Source organism: Macaca nemestrina, chromosome 1 (assembly GCF_043159975.1).
Source record: "Macaca nemestrina isolate mMacNem1 chromosome 1, mMacNem.hap1, whole genome shotgun sequence".
NCBI classification, from domain to species: domain Eukaryota; kingdom Metazoa; phylum Chordata; class Mammalia; order Primates; family Cercopithecidae; genus Macaca; species Macaca nemestrina.
The window spans coordinates 140601051-140628282 of record NC_092125.1 but is presented as its reverse complement, the minus strand read 5'-3'; the positions used below and the strand labels follow the sequence as shown (position 1 = coordinate 140628282).

Genomic DNA, 27232 nt, shown 5'->3' with positions numbered 1-27232 from the left:
GATTTCTCTAGTTCTGAAAAATAGAGATTTCTTTTTTTTTTCTGTGTTTAAGATCAGGGCTTGGAGAAGGTTTATAGGCACCTCCCAAATATTATGATCAGAAACTAAGAGTATGGAAATTACTTTATACAGACATTCCAGACAGACAAGCCTAGCAGACTTCACTTTTAAGATTTCTTACTTTCAAGAGACTATCTTAGGCTAAGCTAGTTGCCACAGAAAAGGTAGTATAATAAATTGTTTAATTAATTATATCATCAAATTCTTTAGGAAATCAGACAACTGATAAAAATTTTAAAACAATCCTCAATGAAAATAACAAGAATAAAGACTTCAAATAAAGATCTAAAGACTTTTCCTATGATTAAAAATCATGAATTTTTAAATAGAGACTTGAAAATACCTATTTTGCTTGCAAGCCCTTCACTTCCTTGGTATTGCTGGATGTTTTATGGAGAATATCCTCAGGAAAACTGAGGTAATGCTATGATGGTAAAATTATAAATATAAGATGGACATTAGGTCATCTAGATCAGCCTGTCCAAAAGAAATACAATGCAGTCCACTTATGAAATGCTAAATGTTCTAGTCACTACAATTAAAAGCTTTTAGAAAAAGATGAAAAATATATATATATATCTTAAATAGAGATGGGCTCTTGAGAGCCTGGTCTCGAACTCCTGGGCTTAAGCAATCCTCCCACCTAGGCCTCCCAAAGTGCTACCATTACAGGAGTAATCCACCAGGCCCAGCCTGAAATTAATTTTAATAGTTTATTTTATCAAATACAGTTGAAATGTCACTTCAACAGGTAAACAAATTTTTTTTCAATTACTAAGACAGTCTCTTTTTCAAATCAAGTTTTAAAATCTGGTACATATTTTACTCTTATAGCATATCACAAGTCAAACCAGTCAGATTTTGGGTACTCAATTGCCACATACGGTTACCGGCTACCATACTAGACAATACAGATCTAGATTTTGGTAGGATATAACGATATATAAATTAAGTTTTCAAAGATTCCTGTTTACTATATTTTTTTTAAATCAGAAAATACATTTATTACTTTAAAAAGAACCCTTTCTGGCCAGGCGCAGTGACTCACATCTGTAATCTCAACACTATGGGAGGCTGAAGTGGGCCAATCACTCGAGGTCAGGAGTTTGAGACCAGCCTGGCTAACATGGTGAAACCCCATCTCTACCAAAAAATACAAAAATTAGCCAGGCACAGTGGCGTGCGCCTGTGAACCCAGCTACTTGGGAGGCTGGGGTCAGATAATCGCTTGAACCAAGGAGGCAGAGGTTCCAGTGAGCCGAGATTGCACCACTGCATTCCAGCCTGGGTGACAGAGTGAGACCCTGTCTCATAAATCAATAAACCCTTTCTTTTTCTTCATTCTCATATCTCAGTCCCCAAAATACGCTAAAAAGCAAAATATGATTCCAAATAACAGAATATAAAAGGGAACAAATATGGCTGCAATGCCTAAGTTTTAAACCATGCAAATAATGGCTCATTCAAAATTTAAATTAGCAACATTCCCCTCCTTAATTAAAATGCAATCCTATTATACTTGAGACTTACCTCCATAAATTCATCTCTGCCAAAGCCTTTGTGTTTTTAAAATGAAAAAAGAAAAGCACATTTAACACACAAGGGGAAAAAAAAAACTATCCGATTTCAACTTTAAAGCTATCAATTATTAACTTTCATCAAATAGATCTTTGACATTACATTAAACCATTTCTTCACATCTTTCTGGGATTGCCACATGCACTTATTTTTAAAAAGTAACAGCTGCAGTAAAACTATAAAAAGAAAAAAATTTCTTTATAGAATTTGATATTTTCATGTTCCTTAAATTTTAATTTTCTCAAATGTTGCTATTTTTACACTTTCTGAATCAAAGACAGTTAACACAACCAGAGAATCATCTACATTTGGGGAAGGGAAGAATAAACATCTACTTTATTATGCTACAAAGTGTAAGTCGTATCTTATAATTTTTACTTTAGATATATAACTTACATACCTACATTATAAACCACAGATGTAGAGAGAATTTAAATTATTATTCTTACAATTTTTCCCCAGACTTACTAGTTGGTGGGGTGATAGGACAGAACAGGAAGAAGAGCACTAAAGCTTAGTGTTTGTCATTTTACTTTATTTAATCTTATTTTTCAAAGAGAGGGTCTTGCTCTGTCACCCAGGCTGGGGTGCAGTAATGTGATCAGAGCTTATTGCAACCTTGAATTTCTGGGTTACAGCAATACTTCTGCCTCAGTCTCCTGGGCAGCTACAACTACAGGAACATGCCATCACACCCAGCTAATTCCTTTCTTTTTTGTACTGACGGGGTCTTGAAACGTTGCCCAGGCTGGTCTTGAACTCTTGGCCTCATGCAATTTTCACGCCTCGGACTCTCAAAATCTTGGGATTACAGGCATGAGCCTGTAATTTTTTTTTTTTACTAAAGTCAGAGAGATGTTTTTTCACCAGGATTGTTCTCCTACGGGAAAACAAGACTCATTCTCTACATACAAATCCTTCCCATGGATTCTGAGTTTTAATGATTTTTTTTCCCTTTTTTTTGGAGATGGAGTCTCATTCTGTCGCCCAGGCTGGAGTGCAGTGGCACGATCTCGGCTCACTGCAACCTCCGCCTCCCAGGTTCAAATAATTCTCCTGTCTCAGTCTCCCAAGTGGCTGGGACTACAGGCGCACGACACCACCTCCAGCTAACTTTTTGTATTTTTAGTAGAGACGGGGTTTCACCATATTGGTCAGGGCTGGTCTCGAACTCCTGACCTCACGTGATCCACCCGCCTCAGCCTCCCAAAGTGCTGGGATTACAGGCATGAGCCACTGCACCCTAACAGTTTTAATGATTTTTTAAAATACACACACATGACTCAAAATTCGAACCCAAAGTTCAAATATTTTAGTACTTCCACACGAGAATAAAGAGTGACTTAAACTTCTGCTCCTTTTATTTCTTCAAGTTCTTGTCAAAATCTCTTTTCTGAACATCTTTCAACAACTCAAATAAGGAGGTGCGTTCCAAGATGGCTGAATAGGAACAGCTCCGGTCTGCAGCTCCCAGCGTGATTGACGCAGAAGATGGGTGATTTCTGCATTTCCAACTGAGGTACCTGGTTCACCTCACTGGGACTGGTTGGACAGTGGGTGCAGCCCACACAGGGCGAGCCGAAGCAGGGGGGTGCATCGCCTCACCCGGAAGAGCAAGGTGTCGGGGGATTTCCCTTTCCTAGCCAAGGAAAACCATGACAGACTATACCTGGAAAAACGGGACACTACCGCTTAAATACTGTGCTTTTCCAACAGTCTTAGCAAACAGCACACCAAATTATATCTTGCGCCTGGATCAGTAGGTCCCATGCCCCTGGAGCTTTGCTCACTGCTAGCACAGCAGTCTGAGATTGAACTGCGAGGCAGCAGCCTGGCAGGCGGAGGGGCGTCCACCATTGCTGAGGCTTGAGTAGGTAAACAAAGCTTCCGGGAAGCTCAAACTGGGCGGCAGGGCATAACTGAACAAAAGGCAGCAGAAACTTCCACAGACTTAAATGTCCCTGTCTGACAGCTCTGAATAGAGCAGTGGTTCTCCCAGCACAGTGTTTGAGCTCTGAGAACAGACAGACTGCCTCCTCAGGTGGGTCCCTGATCCCCATGTAGCCTAACTTGCAGAAACCTCCCAGTAGGGGCTGACTGAAACCTCATACAGGCAGGTGCCCCTCTGGGACAAAGCTTCCAGAGGAAGGATTAGGCAGCAATATTTGCTGTTCTGCAGCCTCCACTGGTGATATGCAGGCAAACAGGGTCTGGAATGGACCTCCAGCAAACTCCAACAGACCTGCAGCTGAGGGACCTGACTGTTAGAAGGAAAACTAACAGAAAGGAATAGCATCAACATCAACAAAAAGACATCCACACCAAAACCCCATCTGTAGGTCACCAGCATCAAAGACCAACGGTCGATAAAACCACAAAGATGGGGAGAAACCAGAGCAGAAAAGCTTAAAATTCTAATAGCCAGAGCGCCTCTTTTCCTCCAAAGTATCGCAGCTCCTCGTCAGCAACAGAACAAAGCTGGATGGAGAATGACTTTGAGGAGCTAATAGAAATAGGCTTCAGAAGGTCAGTAATAACAAACTTCTCTGAGCTAAAGAAGGATGTTTGAACCCATCACAAGGAAGCTAAAAACCTTGAAAAAAGATTAGATGAATGGCTAACTAGAATAAACAGTGTAGAGAAGACCTTAAAAGACCTGATGGAGCTGAAAACCATGGCATGAGAACTACGTGATCCATGTACAAGCTTCATTCAATAGCCTATAATCAAGTGGAAGAAAGGTATCAGTGATTGAACATCAAATTAATGAAATAAAGCGATGAGAAGTTTAGAGAAAAAAAGAGTAAAAAGAAATGAACAAAGCCACCAAGAAATATAGGACTAAGTGAAAAGACCAACTCTGTATTTGATTGGTATACCTGAAAGTGACGGGGAGAATGAAACCAAGTTGGAAAACACTCTTCAGGATATTATCCAGGAGAACTTCCCCAACCTAGCAAGGCAGGCCAACATTCAAATTCAGGAAATACAGTGAACACCACAAAGACACACCTCAAGAAGAGCAACCCCAAGATATAATTGTCAGATTCACCAAGGTTGAAACGAAGGAAAAATTGTTAAGGGCAGCCAAAGAGAAAGGTCGGGTTATCCACAAAGGGAAGCCCATCAGACTAACAGCGGATCTCTCGACAGAAACTCTACAAGCCAGAAAGAGTGGGGGCCAATATTCAGCATTCTTAAAGAAAAGAATTTTCAACCCAGAATTTCATTTCCAGCCAAACTAAGCTGCATAAGTGACGGAGAACTAAAATCCTTTACAGACAAGCAAACACTGAGAGATTTTGTCACCACCAGGCTTGCCTTAAAAGAGCTCCTGAAGGAGCACTAAACATGGAAAGGAACAACCGGTACCAGCCACTGCAAAAACATGCCAAATTGTAAAGACTATCAATGCTATGAAGAAACTGAATCAATTAATGGGCAAAATAACCGGTTAACATCATAATGACAGGATCAAATTCATACATAACAATATTAACCTTAAATGTAAATGGGCTAAATACCCCAGTTAAAAGACACAGACTGGCAAATTAGATAAAGGAGTTTCCATCAGTGTGCTCTATTTAGGAGACCCATCTCACGTGCAAAGACGCACACAGGCTCAAAATAAAGGGATGGAGGAAGATCTACCAAGCAAATTGAAAGCAAAAAAAAGCAGGGGTTGCAATCCTAGTCTCTGATAAAACAGATTTTAAACCAACAAAGATCAAAAGAGACAAAGAAGGCCATTACATAATGGTAAAGGGATCAATTCAACAAGAAGAGTTAACTATACTAAATACATATGCACCCAATACAGGAGCACCCAGATTCATAAAGCAAGTCTGGAGAGACCTATAAAGAGACTTAGACTCCCACACAATAATAATGGTAGACTTTAACACCCCACTGTCAACATTAGACAGATCAACGAGATAGAAAGTTAACAAGGATATCCAGGAATTGAACTCAGCTCTGCACCAAGCAGACCTAATAGACATCTACAGAACTCTCCACCCCAAATCAACAGAATATACATTCTTCTCAGCACCACATGGCACTTACTCCAAAACTGACCACATAGTTGGAAGTAAAGCAGTCTTCAGCAAATGTAAAAGAACAGAAATCACAACAAACTGTCTCTCAGACCATAGTGCAATCAAATTAGAACTCAGGATTCAGAAACTCACTCAAAACTGCACAACTACACGGAAACTGAACAACCTGCTCCTGAATGACTACTGGGTACATAATGAAATAAACGCAGAAATAAAAATGTTCTTTGAAACCAATGAAAACAAAGATACAATGTACCAGAATTTCTGGGACACATTTAAAGCAGTGTGTAGAGGGAAATTTATAGCACTAAATGCCCACAAGAGAAGCAGGAAAGATCTAAAATCGACACCCTAACATCACAATTAACTAGAGAAGAGCAAACACATTCAAAAGCTAGCAGAAGGCAAGAAATAACTAAGATCAGAGCAGAACTGAAGGAAATAGAGACACAAAAACACTCTTCAAAAAATCAATGAATCCAGGAGCTGGTTTTTTGAAAAGATCAACAAAATTGATAGGCCGCTAGCAAGACTAATAAAGAAGAAAAGAGAGAAGAATCAGATAGACTCAATAAAAAATGACGAAGGTGATATCACCACCAATCCTACAGAAATACAAACTACCATTAGAGAATACTATAAACACCTCTACCCAAATAAACTAGAAAAATCTAGAAGAAATGGATGAATTCCTGGACACATACACCCTCCCAAGACTAAACCAGGAAGAAGTGGAATCTCTGAATAGACCGATAACAGGCTCTGAAATTGAAGCAATAATTAATAGCCTACCAACCAAAAAAAGTCCAGGACCAGACGGATTCACAGCTGAATTCTACCAGAGGTACAAGGAGGAGCTGGTACCATTCCTTCTGAAACTATTCCAGTCAAAAGAAAAAGCGTGAATCCTCCCTAACTCATTTTATGAGGCTAGCATCATCCTGATACCAAAGCCTGATAAAGACACATCAAAAAAATAGAATTTTAGACCAATATCTCTGATGAACATCGATGCGAAAATCCTCAATAAAATACTGGCAAACCGAATCCAGCAGCACATCAAAAAGCTTATCCACCACGATCAAGTCAGTTTCATTCCTGGGATGCAAGGCTGGTTCAACATACGCAAATCAATAAACATAATCCATCACATAAACAGAACCAATGAAAAAAACCACATGATTATCTCAATAGATGCAGAAAAGGCCTTCAACAAAATTCAACAGCCCTTCATGCTAAAAACTCTCAATAAATTTGGTCCTGATGGAACGTATCTCAAAATAATAAGAGCTATTTATGACAAACCCACAGCCAATACCATACTGAATGGGCAAAAACTGGAAGCATTCCCTTTGAAAACCGGCACAAGACAGGGATGCCCTTTCTCACCACTCCTATTCAACATAGTGTTGGAAGTTCTGGCCAGGGCAATCAGGCAAGAGAAAGACATAAAGGGTATTCAATTAGGAAAAGAGGAAGTCAAATTGTCACTGTTTGCAGATGACATGATTGTATATTTAGAAAACCCCATCGTCTCAGCCCAAAGTTTCCTTAAGCTGATAAACAACTTCAGCAAAGTCTCAGGATACAAAATCAATGTGCAAAAATCACAAGCATTCCTGCACACCAATAACAGACAGAGAGCCAAATCATGAGTGAACTCACATTAACAACTGCTACAAAGAGAATAAAATATCTAGGAATCCAACTTGCAAGGGATGTGAAGGACCTCTTCGAGGAGAACTATAAACCACTACTCAACGAAATAAACAAGGACACAAACAAATAGAAGAACATTCTATGCTCATGGATAGGAAGAATCAGTATCGTGAAAATGGCCATACTGCCCAAGATAATTTATAGATTAATTGCTATTGCCATCAAGCTACTATTGACTTTCTTCACAGAATTGGAAAAAACTACTTTAAAGTTCATATGGAACCAAGAAAGAGCCTGCATAGCCAAGACAAACCTAAGCAAAAAGAACAAAGTCAGGAGCATCACGCTACCTGACTTCAAACTATACTACAAGGCTACAATAACCAAAATAGCATAGTACTGGTACCAAAACAGAGATATAGACCAATGGAACAGAACAGAGGCCTCAGAAATAACACCACACATCTACAACCATCTGATCTTTGACAAACCTGACAAAAACAAGAAATGGGGAAAGGATTTCCTATTTAATAAATGATGCTGGGAAAACTGGCTAGCCATATGTAGAAAGCTGGAACTGGATCCCTTCCTTACACCTTATATAAAAATTAATTCAAGATGGATTAAAGACTTAAATGTTAGACCTGAAACCATAAATACCCTAGAAGAAAATCTAGGCAATATCATTCAGGACATAGGCATGGGCAAGGACTTCATGACTAAAACACCAAAAGCAATGGCAACAAAAGCCAAAATTGCCAAATGGATCCTAAGTAAACTAAAGAGCTTCTGCACAGCAAAATAAAACTATCATCAGAGTGAACAAGCCACCTACAGAATGGAAGAAAATCTTTGCAATCTAACCATCTGACAAAGGGCTAATATCCAGAATCTACAAATAACTTAAACAAATTTACAAGAAAAAAACAAACAACCCCATCAAAAAGTAGGCAAAGGATATGAACAGAGACACTTCTCAAAAGAAGACATTTATGCAGCATACAGTCAAATGGTCATCATTACTGGTCATCAGAGAAATGAAAATCAAAACCACAATGAGACACTATCTCACACCAGTTAGAATGGCGATCATTAAAAAGTCAGGAAACAACAGATGCTGGAGAGGATGTGGAGAAATAGGAACGCTTTTACACTGTTGGTGGGAATGTAAAAAATTAGTTCAACCATTGTGGAAGACAGTGTGGCGATTCCTCATGCATCTAGAATTAGAAATACCATTTGACCCAGCTATCCCATTACTGGGTATATACCCAAAGGATTATAAATCATGCTATTATAAAGACACAAGCACATGTATGTTTACTGCGGCACTATTCACAACAGCAAAGACTTGGAACCAACCCAAATGTCCATCAATGATAGACCGGATTAAGAAAATGTGGTACATATATACCATGGAATACTATGCAGCCATAAAAAAAGGATGAGTTTATGTCCTTTGCAGGGACATGGATGAAGCTGGAAACCATCATTCTTAGCAAACTATCACAAGGACAGAAAACCAAACACTGCATGTTCTCACTCACAGGTGGGAACTGAACAATGAAAACACTTGGACACAGGCAGGGGAACATCACACACCAGGGCCTGTCAGGGGATGGAGGGCTGGCGGAGGGATAGCATTAAGAGAAATACCCAACGTAAATAACAAGTTAATGGGGGGGAGCAAACCAACATGGCACATGTATACCCTTGTAACAAACCTGCACATTGTGCACATGTACCCTAGAACTGAAAGTAAAACAATAATTTTTTTAAAAAAAGACTCCAGTAATTATTCCTTAGTTGTCAACATATACATTAAACACATCTGGTATTCCGGGGTAAATTGTGAATTGTTTGGGAACAAGCAATTCATCTATACCCATACCTTATCTACAACAATTTTAATATAGTGCTTTGTGTATTTTAGTTGCACAGTAACTATTTATCACAACCATAAAAATAAATTCAACTTTGGTCACTTACAAAATCTATACCAGAACTTATCTTTACTGTAAACTACTTCATCCTTGTATATAATAATCAACTGAACACTTAAAAATCCTTTATACCCTTCAGCACCATCTGTAAGTGCTTTACTTTGTCAGCCCTGCCCTAGCTTCATGTCCCACTATTTTTCTATCACATACCTCCTTTTGCTCTATTTAATAGTCCCTGTCATTTCCTTTTCTCTGAGAACCTATTTGCTCATAACAGCCCTCACACAACCTAACACTCCACTTTGATCTTTCAAGATCCTCTTCTAATTTCATCTTATCCAAGAAACTTTGAGAATCTACATATTATTTTAAAAGACTATCTCTTCCCAAAACTTCTAACCAGAGGATTTGCTCAAAATCTTTCAAATGCAGTAAACGAAGGGGTAGAAAGTTAAAACCAAAACATATATACACACACTAAACCCACATAAAGTTATCATGTGGCACACCCAGCTTTCTACCTTACCCACTGAGTGCTGAGAGCCAAAGAAAACCTTTAAAAGGGCTTTCTAGGAAATGATCATAAGAAAGCAGTATTTTCTATCACCAGGTTTGCATGAGTTGATATTAGGTCCTATTCTTGGGGCTCAATGAGGCCAGACTCAAAATCTATAGTTCCTAAATCCTGTCCCTGTGAATTTCCTTCAAGCTTCTGTTGTGTGTCTCCATCTCAATATAAAGGGACCAAGTCTGAGGACAGGTAACTATTTAAAGTAAAAATTACCTCAGCGGTAAAAGTATAAAATTACTTCAATAATTACCTCAGCAGTAAATTTTTTTAAAGCTAAGCAGAGGTAACATTCAGAATATATTTATATATGATATTAACTCCAATATCTAATTGTCAAATAATATAAATCAATTTTTCTAACTCTGTTCAGACTTCTTCCCATGCCAAAGGAAAATATAAAACTTTATATGAAAAATTATTTCATTCTTGCCATGATGAAATAATAGAGACTAGATATACCCTCTTTCCTGAAACCAAAAAAGACTGAACAAAATACATTAAGTTATATCAAACAATTATTTTCAAGACTTTAGGCTTGGAGCAGTCACTCATGCCCATAATCCTAACACCCTGGGAGGCCAACGTGGGCAGACTGCTTCAGCCCAGGCGTTCGAGACCAGCCTGGGCAACATGATGAAACCCCATCTCTATTAAAAGTACAAAAATTAGCTGGGCATGGTGGCACACACCTGTAGTCCCAGCTACTCGGGAGGCAGAGGTGGAAGGACCACCCAAGCCCAGGAGGTCAAGGATGCAGTGAACTGTGATGGCACCACTGCACTCCAGCCTGAGCAACAGAGTAAGACTCTGTATTTAAAAAAAAAAAAAAAAAAAAGACTTTAGACAACAGGCAGCATTGGAGAAGAATTCCTGAGACTCAGGACATAAGTAAAGTAAACTCTATGACTGCCATCTTAACCACCTTGAAATCCAGTTTCTAGGCCCCATAACAGGTGGGGAAAATTGAGATACAGTCTTGTGTGCTCCCTGAATTGAGGAGATGATGAGGAGAGTCACCGCAAGTCAGACAAGCCACATTTCAGGTACACAATGGCAGTGAGACCAAGGTGGCTAAAGTTCACAGGACACCACCAGAGATGAAAGAACTATACAGAGATCTTCAGAGATTAGTAGATCTCCATCAAATATTCAGCTGGGAACTGATCAATGCATTCATGTAAGGAAACTACCCATGGTCAGAGAATCAACCACCAGAAAAGATTAGATATAACCATGCCTAACATTCACAGAGGGTAGAGAATTATACCTATCTCCACCAGCCAGACTGGAAAAGCTGTTTCAAGATACATTGGGAAGAGTGCACAAAAGCGTCTCACCTCGGTAGAGTGGAATAATAGTCCTAGGCTCTGCATTACTCTAGAACAAATTCTTTTGAAGTAATTTAACTGCATACCAGAACAACATTCAAGAATATTTACAGGAAAATAGAAAACAGTCAAACACAACAAGATAAAATTCACAATCTCAGGTATTCAATAAAAAATTATCAGGCTTTGAGACCAGCCTGAGTAACATGGTGAAACCCCATCTCTACAAAAAATACAAAAATTAGCAGGGCATGATGGGGCACACCTGTAGTCCCAGCTACTTGGGAGGCAGAGATGGAAGGATCACTTGAGCCAAGAAGGTCAAAGCTGCAGCGAGCCATGATCACGCCACTGTACTCAAGCCTGGGTCACAGAGTGAGATTTTGTTTCAAAAAAAAAAAAATTGGCATGCAAAGCGGAAGAAAGGTATAACCAATAATGAGGCAGGGGGGAAATCAATCCATCAAAAGCAAACCGGCATTAACTCAAATGTTAGAATTACCAGACAAGCCCATTAAAAGTTACTGTAACTGTATCCTACATATTCAAAAGTTTAATAGAGACATACTAAAAAATACTCATCTCTAACTTCTAACTTTAAACTTCATAATACAATGTGAGAGATAAAAAATACACTAGATGGGATTAACAGCAACTTAGATATGGCAAAAGACAGTAGTAGTGAAATTGAATATGTAGCAACTTTCCAAAAAATAAACAAAGCATCAGTGAGCTGTGGAACAACTTCAAGTGGCCTAATATGTGTGTACTTAAGAGTCTCTAAAGAAGAGGCAAGAAAGGGACAAAAAATTATTTGAAGAACATTGGCTCCAAAATTTCCACATTTGAAGAAAACTATAAATCCATAAGAAGTTCGACAAATCACAAATGTAAGAAACATGGAAAAAACAATGACACTTCAGAATAAATTGCTTAAAACCAGTGAAAAAGCAGAGAAAAAAGACATATACAAAGAAACAAATGTGCTTGAGAGTAACAAACAAACAAACAAAAAGATAAGGAACACATGAAATTTCTCACTGAAAACACAAGAGAAATCAATGAAATCACATGATTAAAATATTTGGAAAATAAAAACTCAACCTATTAAATAGAATTCCATAGTCGAGAAATATTTTTTAAAAATCCAGGCCAAAATTACGACTTTCTCAGACATACAAAAGCTAAATAATTCATCACCGACACCACCACACTACATGAAATGTTAAAAAAAAGTATTTCAAGAAGGAAGTATCAGATGGAAATCTGGATCTAAAGAAAGGACAGGGCCGGGCGCGGTGGCTCACGCCTGTAATCCCAGCACTTTGGGAGGCCGAGACGGGCGGATCACGAGGTCAGGAGATCGAGACCATCCTGGCTAACACGGTGAAACCCCGTCTCTACTAAAAAATACAAAAAACTAGCCGGGCGTGGTGGTGGGCGCCTGTAGTCCCAGCTACTCAGGAGGCTGAGGCAGGAGAATGGCGTGAACCCGGGAGGCGGAGCTTACAGTGAGCTGAGATCAGGCCACTGCACTCCAGCCTGGGCCACAGAGCGAGACTCCGTCTCAAAAAAAAAAAAAAAAAGAAAGGACAGAAGAGCATTAGAAATGGTAACTAGGTAAACACATAAAAGTTTTTTCTTATTATTTCAATCTCATTTAAAGATAACTGACTGTTGAGTTAAAAAATAATGTAGTATAGAGTTTATAACATAAAAGTAAAATCTTTGACAAAACTGGTACAAAGGACTGGACAGGAGAAATGCAAGTGTGCTATTATAAGGTTCTTACAGTACATGTGAAGTGGTATAACCCTCAAAGACAGACTTACAAGTTAAAGATTTATATTATAAATCTTAACACAACCACTAAAATAACAGAGTTATAGCTTATAAATCAATAAACAAACTATAACAAAATTATAAAAATATTCAATAAAGTCAAAGATGGCAGAATTAAAGGAAACAACAATATAAGATGATGACAAGTTTAAATATAACAATATTAATAATCACCTTAAATGTAAACAACCTGTTTTCCTCAAAATCTCAAAAACATTATGTTGTGTGAAAGAAGAGTTACAAAAGGCCACTTATTGTATCATTCCATCACAATTAAATGTCCAGAATAGGCAAATCCATAGAGACAGAAAATATACTAGTGGTTACCAGGGGTTGGAAGGAGGGTGACATGAGGAGACTAATGGGGACAGAGTTTCTTTTTGGGGTGATGGAAATATTCTGATTGGGAGTTTGGGTAGTAGTAATAATTGCACAAATTTTGTGAACATATTAAAAACCACTAAACCATACTCTTTAAAAGTGTGAATTTTAGATCCATCCCTGCTAGATTTGCTCATAAAAGGTTTGGCCATCTGACTCACTTTGGCCAATAAAATTTAAGTAGAAATTATGTATACCACTCCCTAGGGGATGCTTTAAGGTATTTCAACTAGATCTCTTTTCCATCTGTCGTGAGTCTGGTTTATCCCAGAAAGACACCGATTGCTGGTCACAAAACAAAGCAGTGTAAACCAAAGATATATCCAATCTACCAACTGAGATGAATGAAATGTGAGCAAAAAATAAAACTTTAATTTAAAAATAAAATAAAATGGTTTAAATAACCCAATTAAAAGACAAAGATTGTCAGACTGTATTTCTAAACGCAAGACCCAACTATATGCTACTAACAGACAAACTTTAAAGATTTTTCCTAGGTATGATGGCTCACACATGTAAACCAAACATTTTGGGAGGCTGAGGCGAGAGGATTGCTTGAATCCAGGAGTTCAAGAACAGCCTGGGCAACATAGCGGGACCCCATCTCAAAAAATAAAATAAAATTTTGTAGTCCCAGCTACTTGGGAGGCTGAGATGGGAGAACTGCTTGAGCCTGGGAGATGAAGCTGCAGTGAGCCATGATCATATCATTGTACTCCAGCCTGGGTGACAGAGTGAGACCTCGTCTCAAAAAAAAAAAAGTTAAAGATAAACAAAAAAAAGAGAATACAAGCAAAAGGCTGGGAAAACATATAAGATGTTAACACTATTCAAAAAGAAGTTAGAGTGACTATATTAATATAAGATAAAGTAGATATCCAAGCAAACAACATTATCAGAGATAAAGAAGGTCATTTTACAAGAGGATATAACAATCCTAAATGTTTATATACCTAAAATAGAACTTCAAATTACATGAAAGACAGAATTTAAAAGGAAATAGATAAATCCACAATTATAATTTGAAGTTACTACTCTTCTCTCAATATCTGATATAATATGTAAACAGAAAGCCAACAAAGATACACAAACAATAGTCATCCCTTATCCATAGTTCTACTTGTCATGGTTGCTTTTTTTTTGGTGGGGGGAGACAAGTCTCGCTCTGTCGCCCAGGCTAGAGTGCAGAGTGCAGAGGCGCGATCTCTGCTCACTGCAATCTCTGCCTCCTGGGTTCAAGCAATTCTCCTGCCTCAGCCTCTGGAGTAGCTGGGATTACAGGCGCCCGCCACCATGCCCAGCTAATTGTTGTATTTTTAGTAGAGACAGGGTTTCGCCGTTGGCCAGGTTGTTCTCGAACTCCTGACCTCAGGTGTTCCAGCCACCTCGGCCTCCCAAAGTGCTAAGATTACAGGCATGAGCCACCAGGCCCAGCCAATCATGGTTTCAATTACCCACAATCAACTGTAGTATAAAAATATTAAACAGAAAGTTCCAGAAGTAAATAATTCAAAAGTTTTAAATTGTGTACCATTCTGAGCAACACAATGAAATCTCCTGCCATGCGACTCTGTCCTGCCTGGGAAGTGAATCATCCCCTTGCCCAGTGTATCCATGCTGTAAGTGCTACCAGCCAGCTAATACTTAGTAACCATGTGAGTCAGTTATCAGATATACTATTGCGATATCACAGTGACTGCATTAAACCCACCCTTATTTTACTTAATAATGGCCCCAAACCACAAAAGTAGTGATGCTGGCAATTTGAATATGTCAAAGAGAAGCTGTTAAAGTGCTTCCTTCAAGTGAGACAGTGAAAGTTCTCTACTTAATAAGGAAACAAACAAAATTGAATGCTGAGGCTGCTAACATTTATGGTAAGAACAAATCTATCTGTGAAACTGTGAAGGAAAAATAAATTTATACTAATTTTACTCTTGCACTTCAAGCTACAAAAGTTATGGTCACAATGTATGATAAATGCTTAATTAAGATGAAAACAGCATCAAATTTGTGAGTAGAAGTCATGAACAGAAATATGTTTCAATTGATGACAATGAGGTATGAAACTATCCACAGTTTCAGGTATCTCCTGGGCAACTTGGAAAATATCCCCCACACAAAATGGGGGACTACTATATAGCACTAAACAACTTTATTAGAAAAGAAAGGTCACACAGACATTACAAGGTGACAAGATATTACCGATAAAGGTCAAGGACATTTCAAGACAACTTCATATCCATTTCCCTCATGAACACAGATGCAAATACATTCCCGTATCCTTCAGATATTGGTTTCAGGCCAAAGATACCAAAATGTGAGGGTGGTAACGTCCCTTAGATAAAATGGTATACTATTTACATATAACCTATGCACATCCTCCTTATATGTTAATCAGCTCTAGATGACTTTTAGTACCTAATACAATGTAAATATTATATAATAATTATATGTATTTTTTATTTGTATTATTTTTTATTGCTGTATGTTATTTCTTATTTTAAAAAATATTTCCCATCTGTGGTTCTGCAAATGCAGAATTTGTGGATATGGAGGGCAGACTGTATTTCAAACAAAATTTCAGCAAATTGAATCCAATATTTTACAAAGACAACATACAATGAAGTAGGGTTTAGCTGAAGAATGCAAAGTTTGTTAAACATTGAAAAATCAATGTAATTTGCCATATTATCAGACTGAAAGAAGAAAACCATTAATGATCACTTCAGTAGAGGTAAAAAAAAAAAAAAAAAAAGCATTTGACAAAATCCGAAATCTGTTTTACATAAATTCTCAGCAAACAAGAAATAGAAAGGGTTGTCAAGTGCAGTAGCTAATGCCAGTAATGCCAGCCTTTGGGAGGCAGAGGCAGGAGGATCACTTGAGCCCAAGAGTTTAAGACCAGCCTGGGCAACATGGCAAAACCCTGTCTCTACAAAAAGGCACAAAAATTAGCCAGGCATGCTGGCATATGCCTATAACCCCAGAGGCAGAGTTTGGAGAATCGCTTGAGCCCAGGAGGTCAAGGCTACTGCACTGACTGTGACTGTGCCACTAATTGTGCCACTGCACTACAGTAGCCCTGAGTGACAGAGCAAGACCCCATCTCTAAAAGAAAGAAAGAAGGAAATGGAGAAAGAAAGAAATAGAAAGGGGCTGGTCACAGTGGTTCACGCCTGTAATCCCAGCACTTTGGGAACCCAAGTCCTTGAAGCCAGGAGTTTGAGATTAATCTAGGCAACAAAGCAAGACCCCGTCTCTACAAAAAAAAAATTTTTTTAATTAACCAAGTGTAGTGGTGCACGCATGTAATTCTAGCTACTCAGGAGGCTGAGGTGGAAGGATCACTTGAGCCCAGGAGACCAAGGCAGCAGCGAGCCATGATTATGCCACTGCATGCCAGCCTGGGTGAGAGAGCAAGACCTTCTCTCACAAAACAAAAAAAAAAAAAAAAAAGGAACTTCCTCAATCTGACAAAGGGCACATCCAAAAAAACACAGTTAACATCAAGCTTAACACTTTCTTCTTAAGATCAGAAAAAGAGCAGGTATGTCTGTTCACCACTTCCATTCAAATTTATACTGGAGGTTCCAATAAGTAGCAATAGTCAAGAAAATAGATAAAAGGCATCCAGATTGGAAAGAAGCAAAAGTGCTCTTATTCACAGATGATAGGCTCATCTATAGAGAAAATCTAATGGAATCTAGACAAAAAACAAAAACAAAAAAAAACAAAAAAAAAAACACCAAAACAATAACTGACTTTAGCAAAGCTGCAGGATACATGAATCAATATAAGAAAAACAATTGTAGAGCCAGGCGCAGTGGCTCACGCCTGTAATCCTAGGAGATAGGCAAATCACTTGAGGTCAAGAGTTCGAGACCAGCCTGGCCAACAGGGTGAAACCCCATCTCTACTAAAAATACAAAAATTAGCCGTCATAGTGGCACATGCCTATAATCCTAGCTACTCAGGAGGCTGCGGGAGGAGAATTACTTCAACTCAGGAGGCAGAGGTCACAGTGAGCAGAGATCACGCCACTACACTCCAGCCTGGGTGAGAGAGTGAGGCCCCATTTCAAAAAAAAAAAACAAAAAAATAAATACAACTGTATTTTCTTTTTAACACAGAAGGTGTTGACAATTGTATTTCTATATGCTAGCAATGAACAATTAAAAATGAAGTTCACAAAAAAAATACCATTGACAAATAATAATTGAGAAATACATTGTGTTCATGGGGAGGAAGGCAATACTGTTAGGGATTTAATGCAAATCCCAACCAAAATTCCAGCAGGCATTCTTAAATTCCATAAGAAATTAACAACGTGATTGTAAAATTCATTTGGGAATGCCAAGGACCAAAAATAGGCCAAAAAAAAGAACAATGTTGGAGGCCTAACACTATCTGATTTCAAGACTCAGTATAAGCCTACAATAATCAAGGCAGTATAGTGCTAGCATTAAGACAGACATAATCCTATGACTTTTTTTGTTTTTTTGAAATGGGGCCTCACTCTCACCCAGGCTGGAATACAGTGGCGTGATCTCTGCTCACTGTGACCTCTGCCTCCTGAGTTGAAGTAATTTTCCTCCCTCAGCCTCCTGAGTAGCTAGGATTATAGGCACAATCCGTAAAAGAACAATTTGAAATTGTGACTTAATCAAAATTTAAAATTTCTGCTCTTTAGTGGCACAAGAGAGATGGCACAGTTGAACACTGGGCAGCACTGCCAGATTTTCTTTCATTTGTGTGTGATACTCAGGAATACTTTGCCTTGAACACAAAAGCTGGCAGTCTCGTGGTTGTCCTGAGATGACTATAATCAATGAGAGCCTGAAGACATAAATTTTACCCATGCTCATTCAAGGGCCGTGTTGAAAGAGAACTTGTGGTAGTTATACATCCTTACTGTGAGAATAATTTTTGCCTGAGACACCATCATCAGTCAGATCACAAGTGTGAAAAACTGGAAATCCCAAAGCCTTACACGGCTGCCACTCAGAAACTTGTTAAAGACATTGATTCCAAAACAGGAGAGACAGCAAGTAAACAAGGGAAAGGTGACAAAAAATAGTGAAACAGCTGCAAAGGAATTGCACTGATGAAATTAAGGATATACAACGATGGGGATAAATCACTGCCACAGGCATAAAGTATTTGCTTTCAAGTTTTCTTACCTAAGGGGAGCAAAGAAAAAGGTAAACCAATGTTCTTTTCCATGGATGAAGCATCAAAAAGGTCACAGACTTTGCTGCTTCTCTGGCCAGTCTTAAAGATGACAATAGGCTAGGCACGGTGGCTCACATTTGTAATCCCAGCACTTTGGGAGGCCGAGGAGGGCGGATCACAAGGTCAGGAGTTTGACAGCAGCCTGGCCAACATAGTGAAACCCCGTCTCTACTAAAAGCACAAAAAATTAGCTAGGTGTGGTGGCGGGCACCTGTAATCCTAGCCACTTGGGAGGCTGAGGGAGGAGAACTGCTTGAACCCAGGAGGCAGAGGTTGCAGTGAGCAGGGACAGCGCCATTGCACTTCAGCCCGGGAGACAGTGTGAGACTCCATCTCAAAAAAAAAAAAAAAATGACACTAACAGGCCAGGCACACTGGCTCACACCTGTAATCCTGACATGCTGGGAGGCCGAGGCAGGAGGATCACTTGAGCCCAGGAGTTTGACACCAGCCTGGGCAACACAGTGAGACCTCATCGCTATTTTATTTTAAAAAAAAGAAAAAAAAATTAACAGCTAAGAAATTAAGGTTGTGTCGCATTACTTCAGGAGAAGCCTTATCCTTGGATCTTACTTTGGAAACCTGGATTGCTAAATTGGACTGTCCTTTATAAAATAGTGGAAATATAATCTTGGAATATCTTAATGATGAATGACAATTTTGTAAAAATGTTGACTCTTACTTGGAATAGTCATTCAAGGATTCAGGCCAGAAATCACAAAGAAAATTCTACATACATGTTTAAATCAATTTCTTTTACTACAAATACAATTTTTTTTAATTCTTTAAAGTTGCTTTTTAACTTATTTCCACTGATGTCATATTTCACATTATCATCCTTCTTTTTTTTTTTAAAATGAGATGGAGTCTTACTCCGTAGCCCAAGCTGGAGTGCGCTGGCACGATCTCAGCTCACTGCAACCTCCACCTCCCAGGCTCAAGCAATTTCCTGTCTCAGCCTCCCGAGTAGCTGGGAATACAGGCACGCGCCACCACGCCCAGCTAATTTTTTTTTTTTTTTTTTTTTTTTTTTTAGTAAAGATGAAGTTTCACCATATTGCCCAGGGTGGTCTCGAACTCCTGAGACTGGGCAATCCACCCACTCAGCCTGCCAAAGTACTGGGATTTACAGGTGTGAGCCATAGCGCCCAGCCTACATTATCACCTTTCTATTAAATTTGGGTGTTTGTGTTTTAACTATATACTGATCCTCAATTATTATCAAATTCTTATAATTAATTAGCTTTCATTAGGTTATGCTGCAGTTAACAACAACAAAGGTGCATTTCCTGGTGAGTATTGCCAGCTGTTGACTGGCTGTAGCACTGCTCCAAGTCATCTTCACTCCAGGATCAAAGGTGAAGGAAAGTCCCTTTTGGGAGACTGTCATTCTTTCAGCAGAGGAAGAAAGAGATGAAAGAAACTTCAGTTTTCTCTTACAAGACACATGTACCATATTTGCTTTAAGCAAGTTATATGGCCACGCCTAGCATCATGGGGGCCAGAAAGTACAGTCTCGCTGTCTACCTACATCATGATGTATAAATTGATGTGTATACATGAATTGTAGGAACTTACAGATCATAGTCATTCAATCTCCTAATTTTTGCATAAATAATGTTAGGCCTAGGATAGGAAAATGATTTTCTTGGTATCACTTAACTGCGTTGGGGCATATTTCTGATAAAGACCCACTTCTAGTAGGATTCATCTTTTTGGTTTGTACGAATGTGTTACAAATGAGAAGAAAGTTGGGATAGCTCAACCTCATTACAGTCTGTGCATAAATACCAAAGCAAAACACTTGCCGAAAGTAACTACATTTTACCAACAAATTGAGATAAATGCTCTTGACTGATGTTTTCTATTGATACCCAGAAAAATACCACTATAAGTAGAATAGCAACTATTTCTATTTGTCCACTGTCTCTTTTCTATTCTAATTGTCATGGACATGTATAGTGGCTTTAGATTTACTTAAAGGAGTAAACTTAAAATGCTCAAAAATAAATAAAATAAGATAAAACTTCTGCTTTTTGAAAGACGCTTTTAACAGAATGGTAAACTGCCAGCTGGGGGAAGAATTTGAAAGTCATGTGCTTGATATAAGACTCAAACATATAAAGAACTTTCAAAACATAGTAATAAGAAAGCAAATAATCACATTTTTTAAAAAATCAAAGAATATATACAGATGACAAGCACATAAAAAGATGCTCAAAACCAATAGAAAAATGCAAATTAAAACCAGAGCTACTAATACCTAATAAAATGGCTTAAACTAAAAAGACTGATCATACCAAGTGTTGGCAAGGATGCAGAAGAACTGGAAATTTCATACACTGCTGGTGGGATATCAAAAAGTACAGGCCCTTTGAAAAACAGTTTGGCAGTTAAACATATACCTACCATATGATCCGGTAATTCCATTCCAAGAGAAATGAAAGCATACATCCATGCAAAGGCTTATACACAAATGTTTATGGCATTTAATAGCAACAGGTGAGAGAACAACCTATGATATTTCCACATGATGGAATACTATAAAAAGGAATCAACTATTGATATGTGCTACAGCATGACTTTCAAAATTATGCTGAGTGAAATAATCCACACCAAAAAAACTACATACTGTATGATTCCATTTCTACAAAATTCTAGAAAATGCAAACCACAGCGGCTGCCTGTGGATAGTGGAGGGATAATGGAGATTTTCATTTTCTTGATTTTGGTGACAATTTCACAGGTGTATACATATGTCAGGATGTATCAAATTGTACAGTTTAAGTGCGTATAGTTTATTATACCAATGATACATCAAAAAACCTATTAAAAGTTATTTTTGTTATGATTTTAAGCCACTAGCATCATATAGCTTGACTGAGCACAAAAGAGTGCTCTTCCATATGTATATAATGTATATACATTATATATTATAGTATTTATAATATATACTATATATTTACAATATATATGTATAATATAAAATATTACATAATATATTATAATAATATAATCTATTATAATATAATATATATTTATATATATAAATAAATATATAAAAGAGATGATGCCCTAAAGAGCTTCTGACAACAACATGGTAAGGAAACACACAGAGTCAATATGCATTCCTAGCAGAGCAGAAAACTATCCTATTTAATACCCATTACGAGAAAAGGATATTTTGCTTTCTATGAATAATTTATGAAAAGATTTTCCACTCTAAACCACAAATCAGTTATCTATACTGGATTAAATTATTTTACGATTTACCAAAGGAGACTGTTCAGAGAGTTGAAAATTAAAAAGTGATAGTTTCATTTACTTTTTAAAAAACTGATAAAATTCAAGAGGGATTCAAGGAATTTGCTATATTAAGAAAACAAACCTATAAAGCTATTTGAGCCAGAAGAAAATTTTAGTCTCTTTTAAGACCAGTCTCCCCCCAAAAAAGACGAACACTTCTGTAAGCAACTTTGATAAATAAGAAGCCAAAAAATAGAAAAAAAAAAACCTTAATGTAAGTAAATATGAATGGCTGGATTTGTATGATAATTGGAGAGAAAAAAGCCAAGCAACCTCACTCACCTATTCTGTTCTTCCAGTTTAGCCAGGAGTTCTAAGTCATCTGGACTCAACTGTGATGGGGAAGATGGTGAAAGGGCTGGTGTTGATAGTGTGGTAGATGAGGATGTGGTATGTAATGAAGCAGATGGACTCGCCACCTGACTGGCCATCTGACTGACTGTATGCGATACTGTGTTCTTCACCCATGAGAGAGTAGAGCTCAGCTTTTCTGCAACCTTGTCTGTCGCCACCTAAAGACAAAAATAAAAGTTGCATATACTTTAGTTTCACTGTATTCATTACCTAGAACTTAATAATTCTGTCAGGATTTACTTAATAACCATCATCAGAATACTCTCTTTGAGGAATTAAAGGTAAAACCTATTTTAGTAACAACCCCTAATATCCAGCTTTTGCAAACTGTTTATTTCAGTTCTGCAGCATGAACAAATCAGAACAGTGTTCCAAACTGAGATCCATCAAGAAGTGACAAAAATCAACCAGCGTGTTTTAAAAATGAAAAACAGCAAAAATATCAAATTAAAGATATGTTGTCTAATGAAATTCTTATTTTAAAAATATACCCTCATGTATGTATGTATATGGGTGTACTGAGTCAGGATGTAAAATGTATTCTTTCTTGGGGTTTTAGTCAAAAACACATGCAAGTCAAGGAATTAAAATATGTCCCTTAGATGATCATGGAAATCCTGTAACATGACTAACAATTCAATAAAAACTGGGTGTATTTAGCATAAATAAAATGTAGTGAGGCTCTTGATCGATCTCTCTTCAAACCACTAAAGAGTGTTGTTATAGAAGAGGGACTAGCACCACAGGAACAAAATTATGCTAAATGGCTGGGTTAATAGAATGAGTGGGGCTCAAGGTAGAATTTCTAATAGTTGGTTTATTGAGAAATAGAATGGGATGCCTAGAAAGAGTAGTACATTCCCTACCAATAGCTACATTAATGTGGCAATTGTAAAAGCCAAAAATCAAGAGTTGGTTAATGGTAAGTTTCTGTTTTAGGTGGCTAACCAGGAAGAAAAAAGCCTTTAAGATTCCTCTCTAAGACTCAATGAATTATACATATGCTCATATATTTGTCATAAACCATGCCAACCTCCTAAGCAGATATGTATACAACAAATTCAGCTGAAAAAGAAAATGTACATACTGTTCAAAGCTAATACTGGTTTATATATGGCAATCCATACGAACACACGTACACACAAAAAAAAATCCTGTCCAGACTCCTGGTAGTAGGTACCACTCTCCTCATTGGTTACCCAAGCATTTCCTCCTCCCCTCAATATATACATGGCTCTTTCTCTGTCTCCACTTCCTCCACTTCAATTTAGCAGAAAAATCCCAAGTACGGAAAGGATAAAATGGAAAAGCAATTCTAAGGACATAGCTAAGCCACTTAACCTGAGGAAAGGGCATCTAAAAGGACAAAGATTCCATTACAAGTGCTGAATAGGGGCAAGAGTTTTATTAAACTCAAGATACCTCTCATTTTCTTTTCATTTGCCAATAATTTTCCCCTTTTAGAACTTACTTCCTTTACAAATGATATTATAGAAAGGACCAGTGGGCTGTTACCATTGAGAGAAGAATCCCAAGAAAGAAAAGTTGAATGGCGTAAGAGACCTAAGAAAGAGAAGCATGAGGCAATCATTTATGCCTCTTCCAGGCAAAAGAAGTCCTTCCTGTCAACTCAAAGATGAGCACAGCTCATCAAGGCAAAAAGCCATATAGGAACCAAATAATAATTTAGCCAAAACGTTATTTGTGCCAGGAAATGGCAGAAGCCATAGTAGGCACCAAGATAGCCTACTGTGTGATTTGTTATCCTATTGATCTTAGGATAACAACTACAAACTCAATTGCAAAAACGGCACAAATTTGCATTCCCAAAGCACATTCTAATATATTAAAAAGAGAAAACCTAATGTATAAAATTTACAGAAAAATGGAAGAAAACCTAATGTATAAACTTTATAGAAAAATGGTACACTTTACTAATACATTAATTTCAAATATACTTACAATTTTCAAGAATTAATGCTTTACATTTTCATTATATTAAACTCCCCTACTCGGTAAGTTAATTACTGCAAAAGCAAAAGACACCTATTAATTGCTTCATTAAAAGAAATTTATATCATACCCCTTCTGCACATGGTAGCAACAGGCTTAGATTTAAAGAGTTTGGAATAATCAAGAGCACAATTCTGCCATGCTTTCAACCTCACTGAAATGGAATTCGGCCTATAACTACTGAAGACTCAACTTCAAATTTTAAGTTCTTAAATACGGTTAGAGTATTTAATTGCAGTTGCAATTTAATCAGGTTTAATATTCATAGAATCTAGAAATCCCACAGGGCTAAATTATTTTTCATATATCATCATGTACTATTTTTCCTTTAATTTTACTTTTCCAAACTTCTGCCTTGCCACCCCTGTATCTCTTTTCCTCAACCTAGGGTAAATTGAGGTCACATAAATAAACATAAATAAATCTGACAATACAACTATGTCACAAAGTTCCTATCTATCTCATAGAGGTGTTATGCATTTATTTTAAAAAGTGAACATACTGAACCCGGGAGGCGGAGCTTGCAGTGAGCCGAGATCGCGCCACTGCACTCCAGCCTGGGAGACAGAGCAAGACTCCGTCTCAAAAAAAAAAAAAAAAAAAGTGAACATACTGACTGGGCGCAGAGGCTCACGCCTGTAATCCCAACACTTTGGGAGGCCGAGGTGGGCAGATCACCTGAGGTCAGGAGTTCGAGACCAGCTTGGCCAACATGGCAAAACCCCTTGTCTACTAAAAATACAAAAATCAGCTGGGCATGGTGGTGGGTGCCTGTAATCCCAGCTACTCGGGACTCTGAAGCAGGAGAATCGCTTGAACCCAGAAGGCAGAGGCTGCAGTGCGCCAAGATTACGCACTGCACTCCAACCTGAACGACAAAAGCAAAACTCTGTCTCAAAAAAAAAAAAAAAAAAGTGAACACACTTTGAAAATGCAAAAACCATCATTAAAAAGGTTTAGAAATCACACACAAAAGGCCACATATTGTATGATTCCATTTACATAAAATTTCCAGAATAGGCAAATCCAGAAGTAGATTAGTAATTTCCAGGGCCTGGGAAAGGGGATGGGAAATGACTACTAATGGGTACAGGATTTCTTTATGAGGCGATGTAAATATTCTGGGATTGGTCAGCAGTGATGGTTGCACAACCTTGTGAATATAATAAATGCCACTGAATTTTACACTTTAAAAGGGGCAAACTTTATGGTATATAAATTATATCTCAATTTTTAAGTGTACTAAAAGCATTATATACTATTACAATATTTGAATACAATCTCCCATGAGAAACAGACATGATTATATCACCTTATATTTTATTAAAAGGATGCTCTTAACTTCCCTAAAACTTCTCTATTTTTAAAGATTCTGATTTTAGATCAAAAATCATGAGGGAGAAAAGGCCATGGCTATGGTTAATTACCTCCTGAATCATACTGTGAAACTGCATCACATTTCTAGAGTATAATATTCCCCTCTGGGTAAAGGGTACTATTGTGGCTAAAGAGGAACTATGAGTATGGTGGGTACCTGTGCCATCACTGAGAGTCAAAAACCCAACAGATCCTTAAATGTCAAAGGTCAAGTTACATTTAAAAAAAAAAAAAGTGCAGTACGGCAGTACACATTTCATAACGTCAGGACTTCAGCTATATACAGATGTCACAAAGAAAATCAATCATTTTGCAGTTCTATCTTTTTAACCTTCCTTAGAGCCAGGGAATATTTCCTAACACTTTTTCATATCTGTTTACTGAAATGAATGCATGAGATGATTTTAAAATATAGTTAACATTAGTGTACATACAGCTTGCTTATATAAACAGTTCACTATTATCATTTTATAATCTTCCTTCAAAAAGTACAGGAAGCAGAAACAAGTAGCTTTTAACACAGAAGTTCAAACACTTTCAAGGGCTATTGAGGACTAAGAGACTTTTCCACCACCACACCACAATGCAAAACTGCTTTATTTTCCGTCTCTTACGAGCTTCTCCAAAGTACCTGCTGTTTATTCCCACCCCTCTAATCTGTGTTACACTCATTTTTCTCTCTGCTTTTTCTTTTCTTTTCTGGTTTCTTGTCTCTTGACAATTTTCTTACACTCTTTGATTCTCACAAAGCTGGCCATTATGAGGGACTGCCAACCAGACATCTCATATTCCTTCCTTGAGATGAGTGGACCAAAAACACACAGGTCAAGATTTTGGTTTTATTTTTTATTGGGCTCACTTTCACTGTATCAGATATACATATGTGGATATGTGTGTGTCTGTGTACATGTATGTATAAAATCAACTAATATTTACTGAGTATTCTGTGTAAGTCACTCACTATGCAAAGCATGGAGACTGCTATAATTAAAGATAGTCCCTTATCCTGTCATTATTCCTGTATTTCTTATAGTCATATGGAAAAGTATCTAAAATAGATCCCTGTCACTCCCTTTAGTATCTTCGTTAATTGTATGGCAGTCTTAGACTTAGTGCTGAAAGCCAGTATAACAGTTTCCACATGGTATGGTTTTTAGGGACTCTGATGTGAAATTTTGACCAGCCTTCTGCGCTACCTCAACTCCACATTCCATGCAACTCCCACTGTATGGTACCACAGAGGTTTGGAAACAAAGTTTCAAAGAGGAGGGGAATATATCAGCAAACACTTTTTCAGCATTTAAATCGAGCCAGGTACTGTTCTAACACTTTATATGTATTAAATCTATTTATCATTAAAATGCTATAAAGTAGGTATTACTATTTTCCACATTTTACAAGTGAAGAAATGATGACACAAAAATGCTATACAATTTACATAAGGTCACAAAGCTAATAACAGTCAAACACACGCAATCTGGTTGGAGATTCCTTGCTCTTAACCACTATCAACAACGAGCAAGACCA

The 27232-nt window shown here is 37.7% G+C and overlaps 1 protein-coding gene and 1 pseudogene across 8 annotated transcripts in view; one reads left to right on the top strand and one right to left on the bottom strand.

Annotated features, from left to right (window-relative positions):
• LOC105485393 (ecotropic viral integration site 5) overlaps positions 1-27232 on the bottom strand; it is a 288203-nt gene that overhangs the window by 202842 nt on the left and 58129 nt on the right. For 7 of the 8 annotated variants that reach the window (XM_011747705.2, XM_011747712.3, XM_011747708.3 and 4 more), the window contains exon 2: positions 22244-22473. In XM_011747705.2, the coding sequence (XP_011746007.1) occupies positions 22244-22473 (230 nt within the window). Of the gene's footprint in view, positions 1-1590; positions 1617-22243; positions 22474-27232 lie in introns of those variants that run through there. The other variant, XM_011747714.3, reaches the window with a different exon arrangement.
• Positions 15674-19310, top strand: LOC105485487 (AN1-type zinc finger protein 1 pseudogene; annotated as a pseudogene).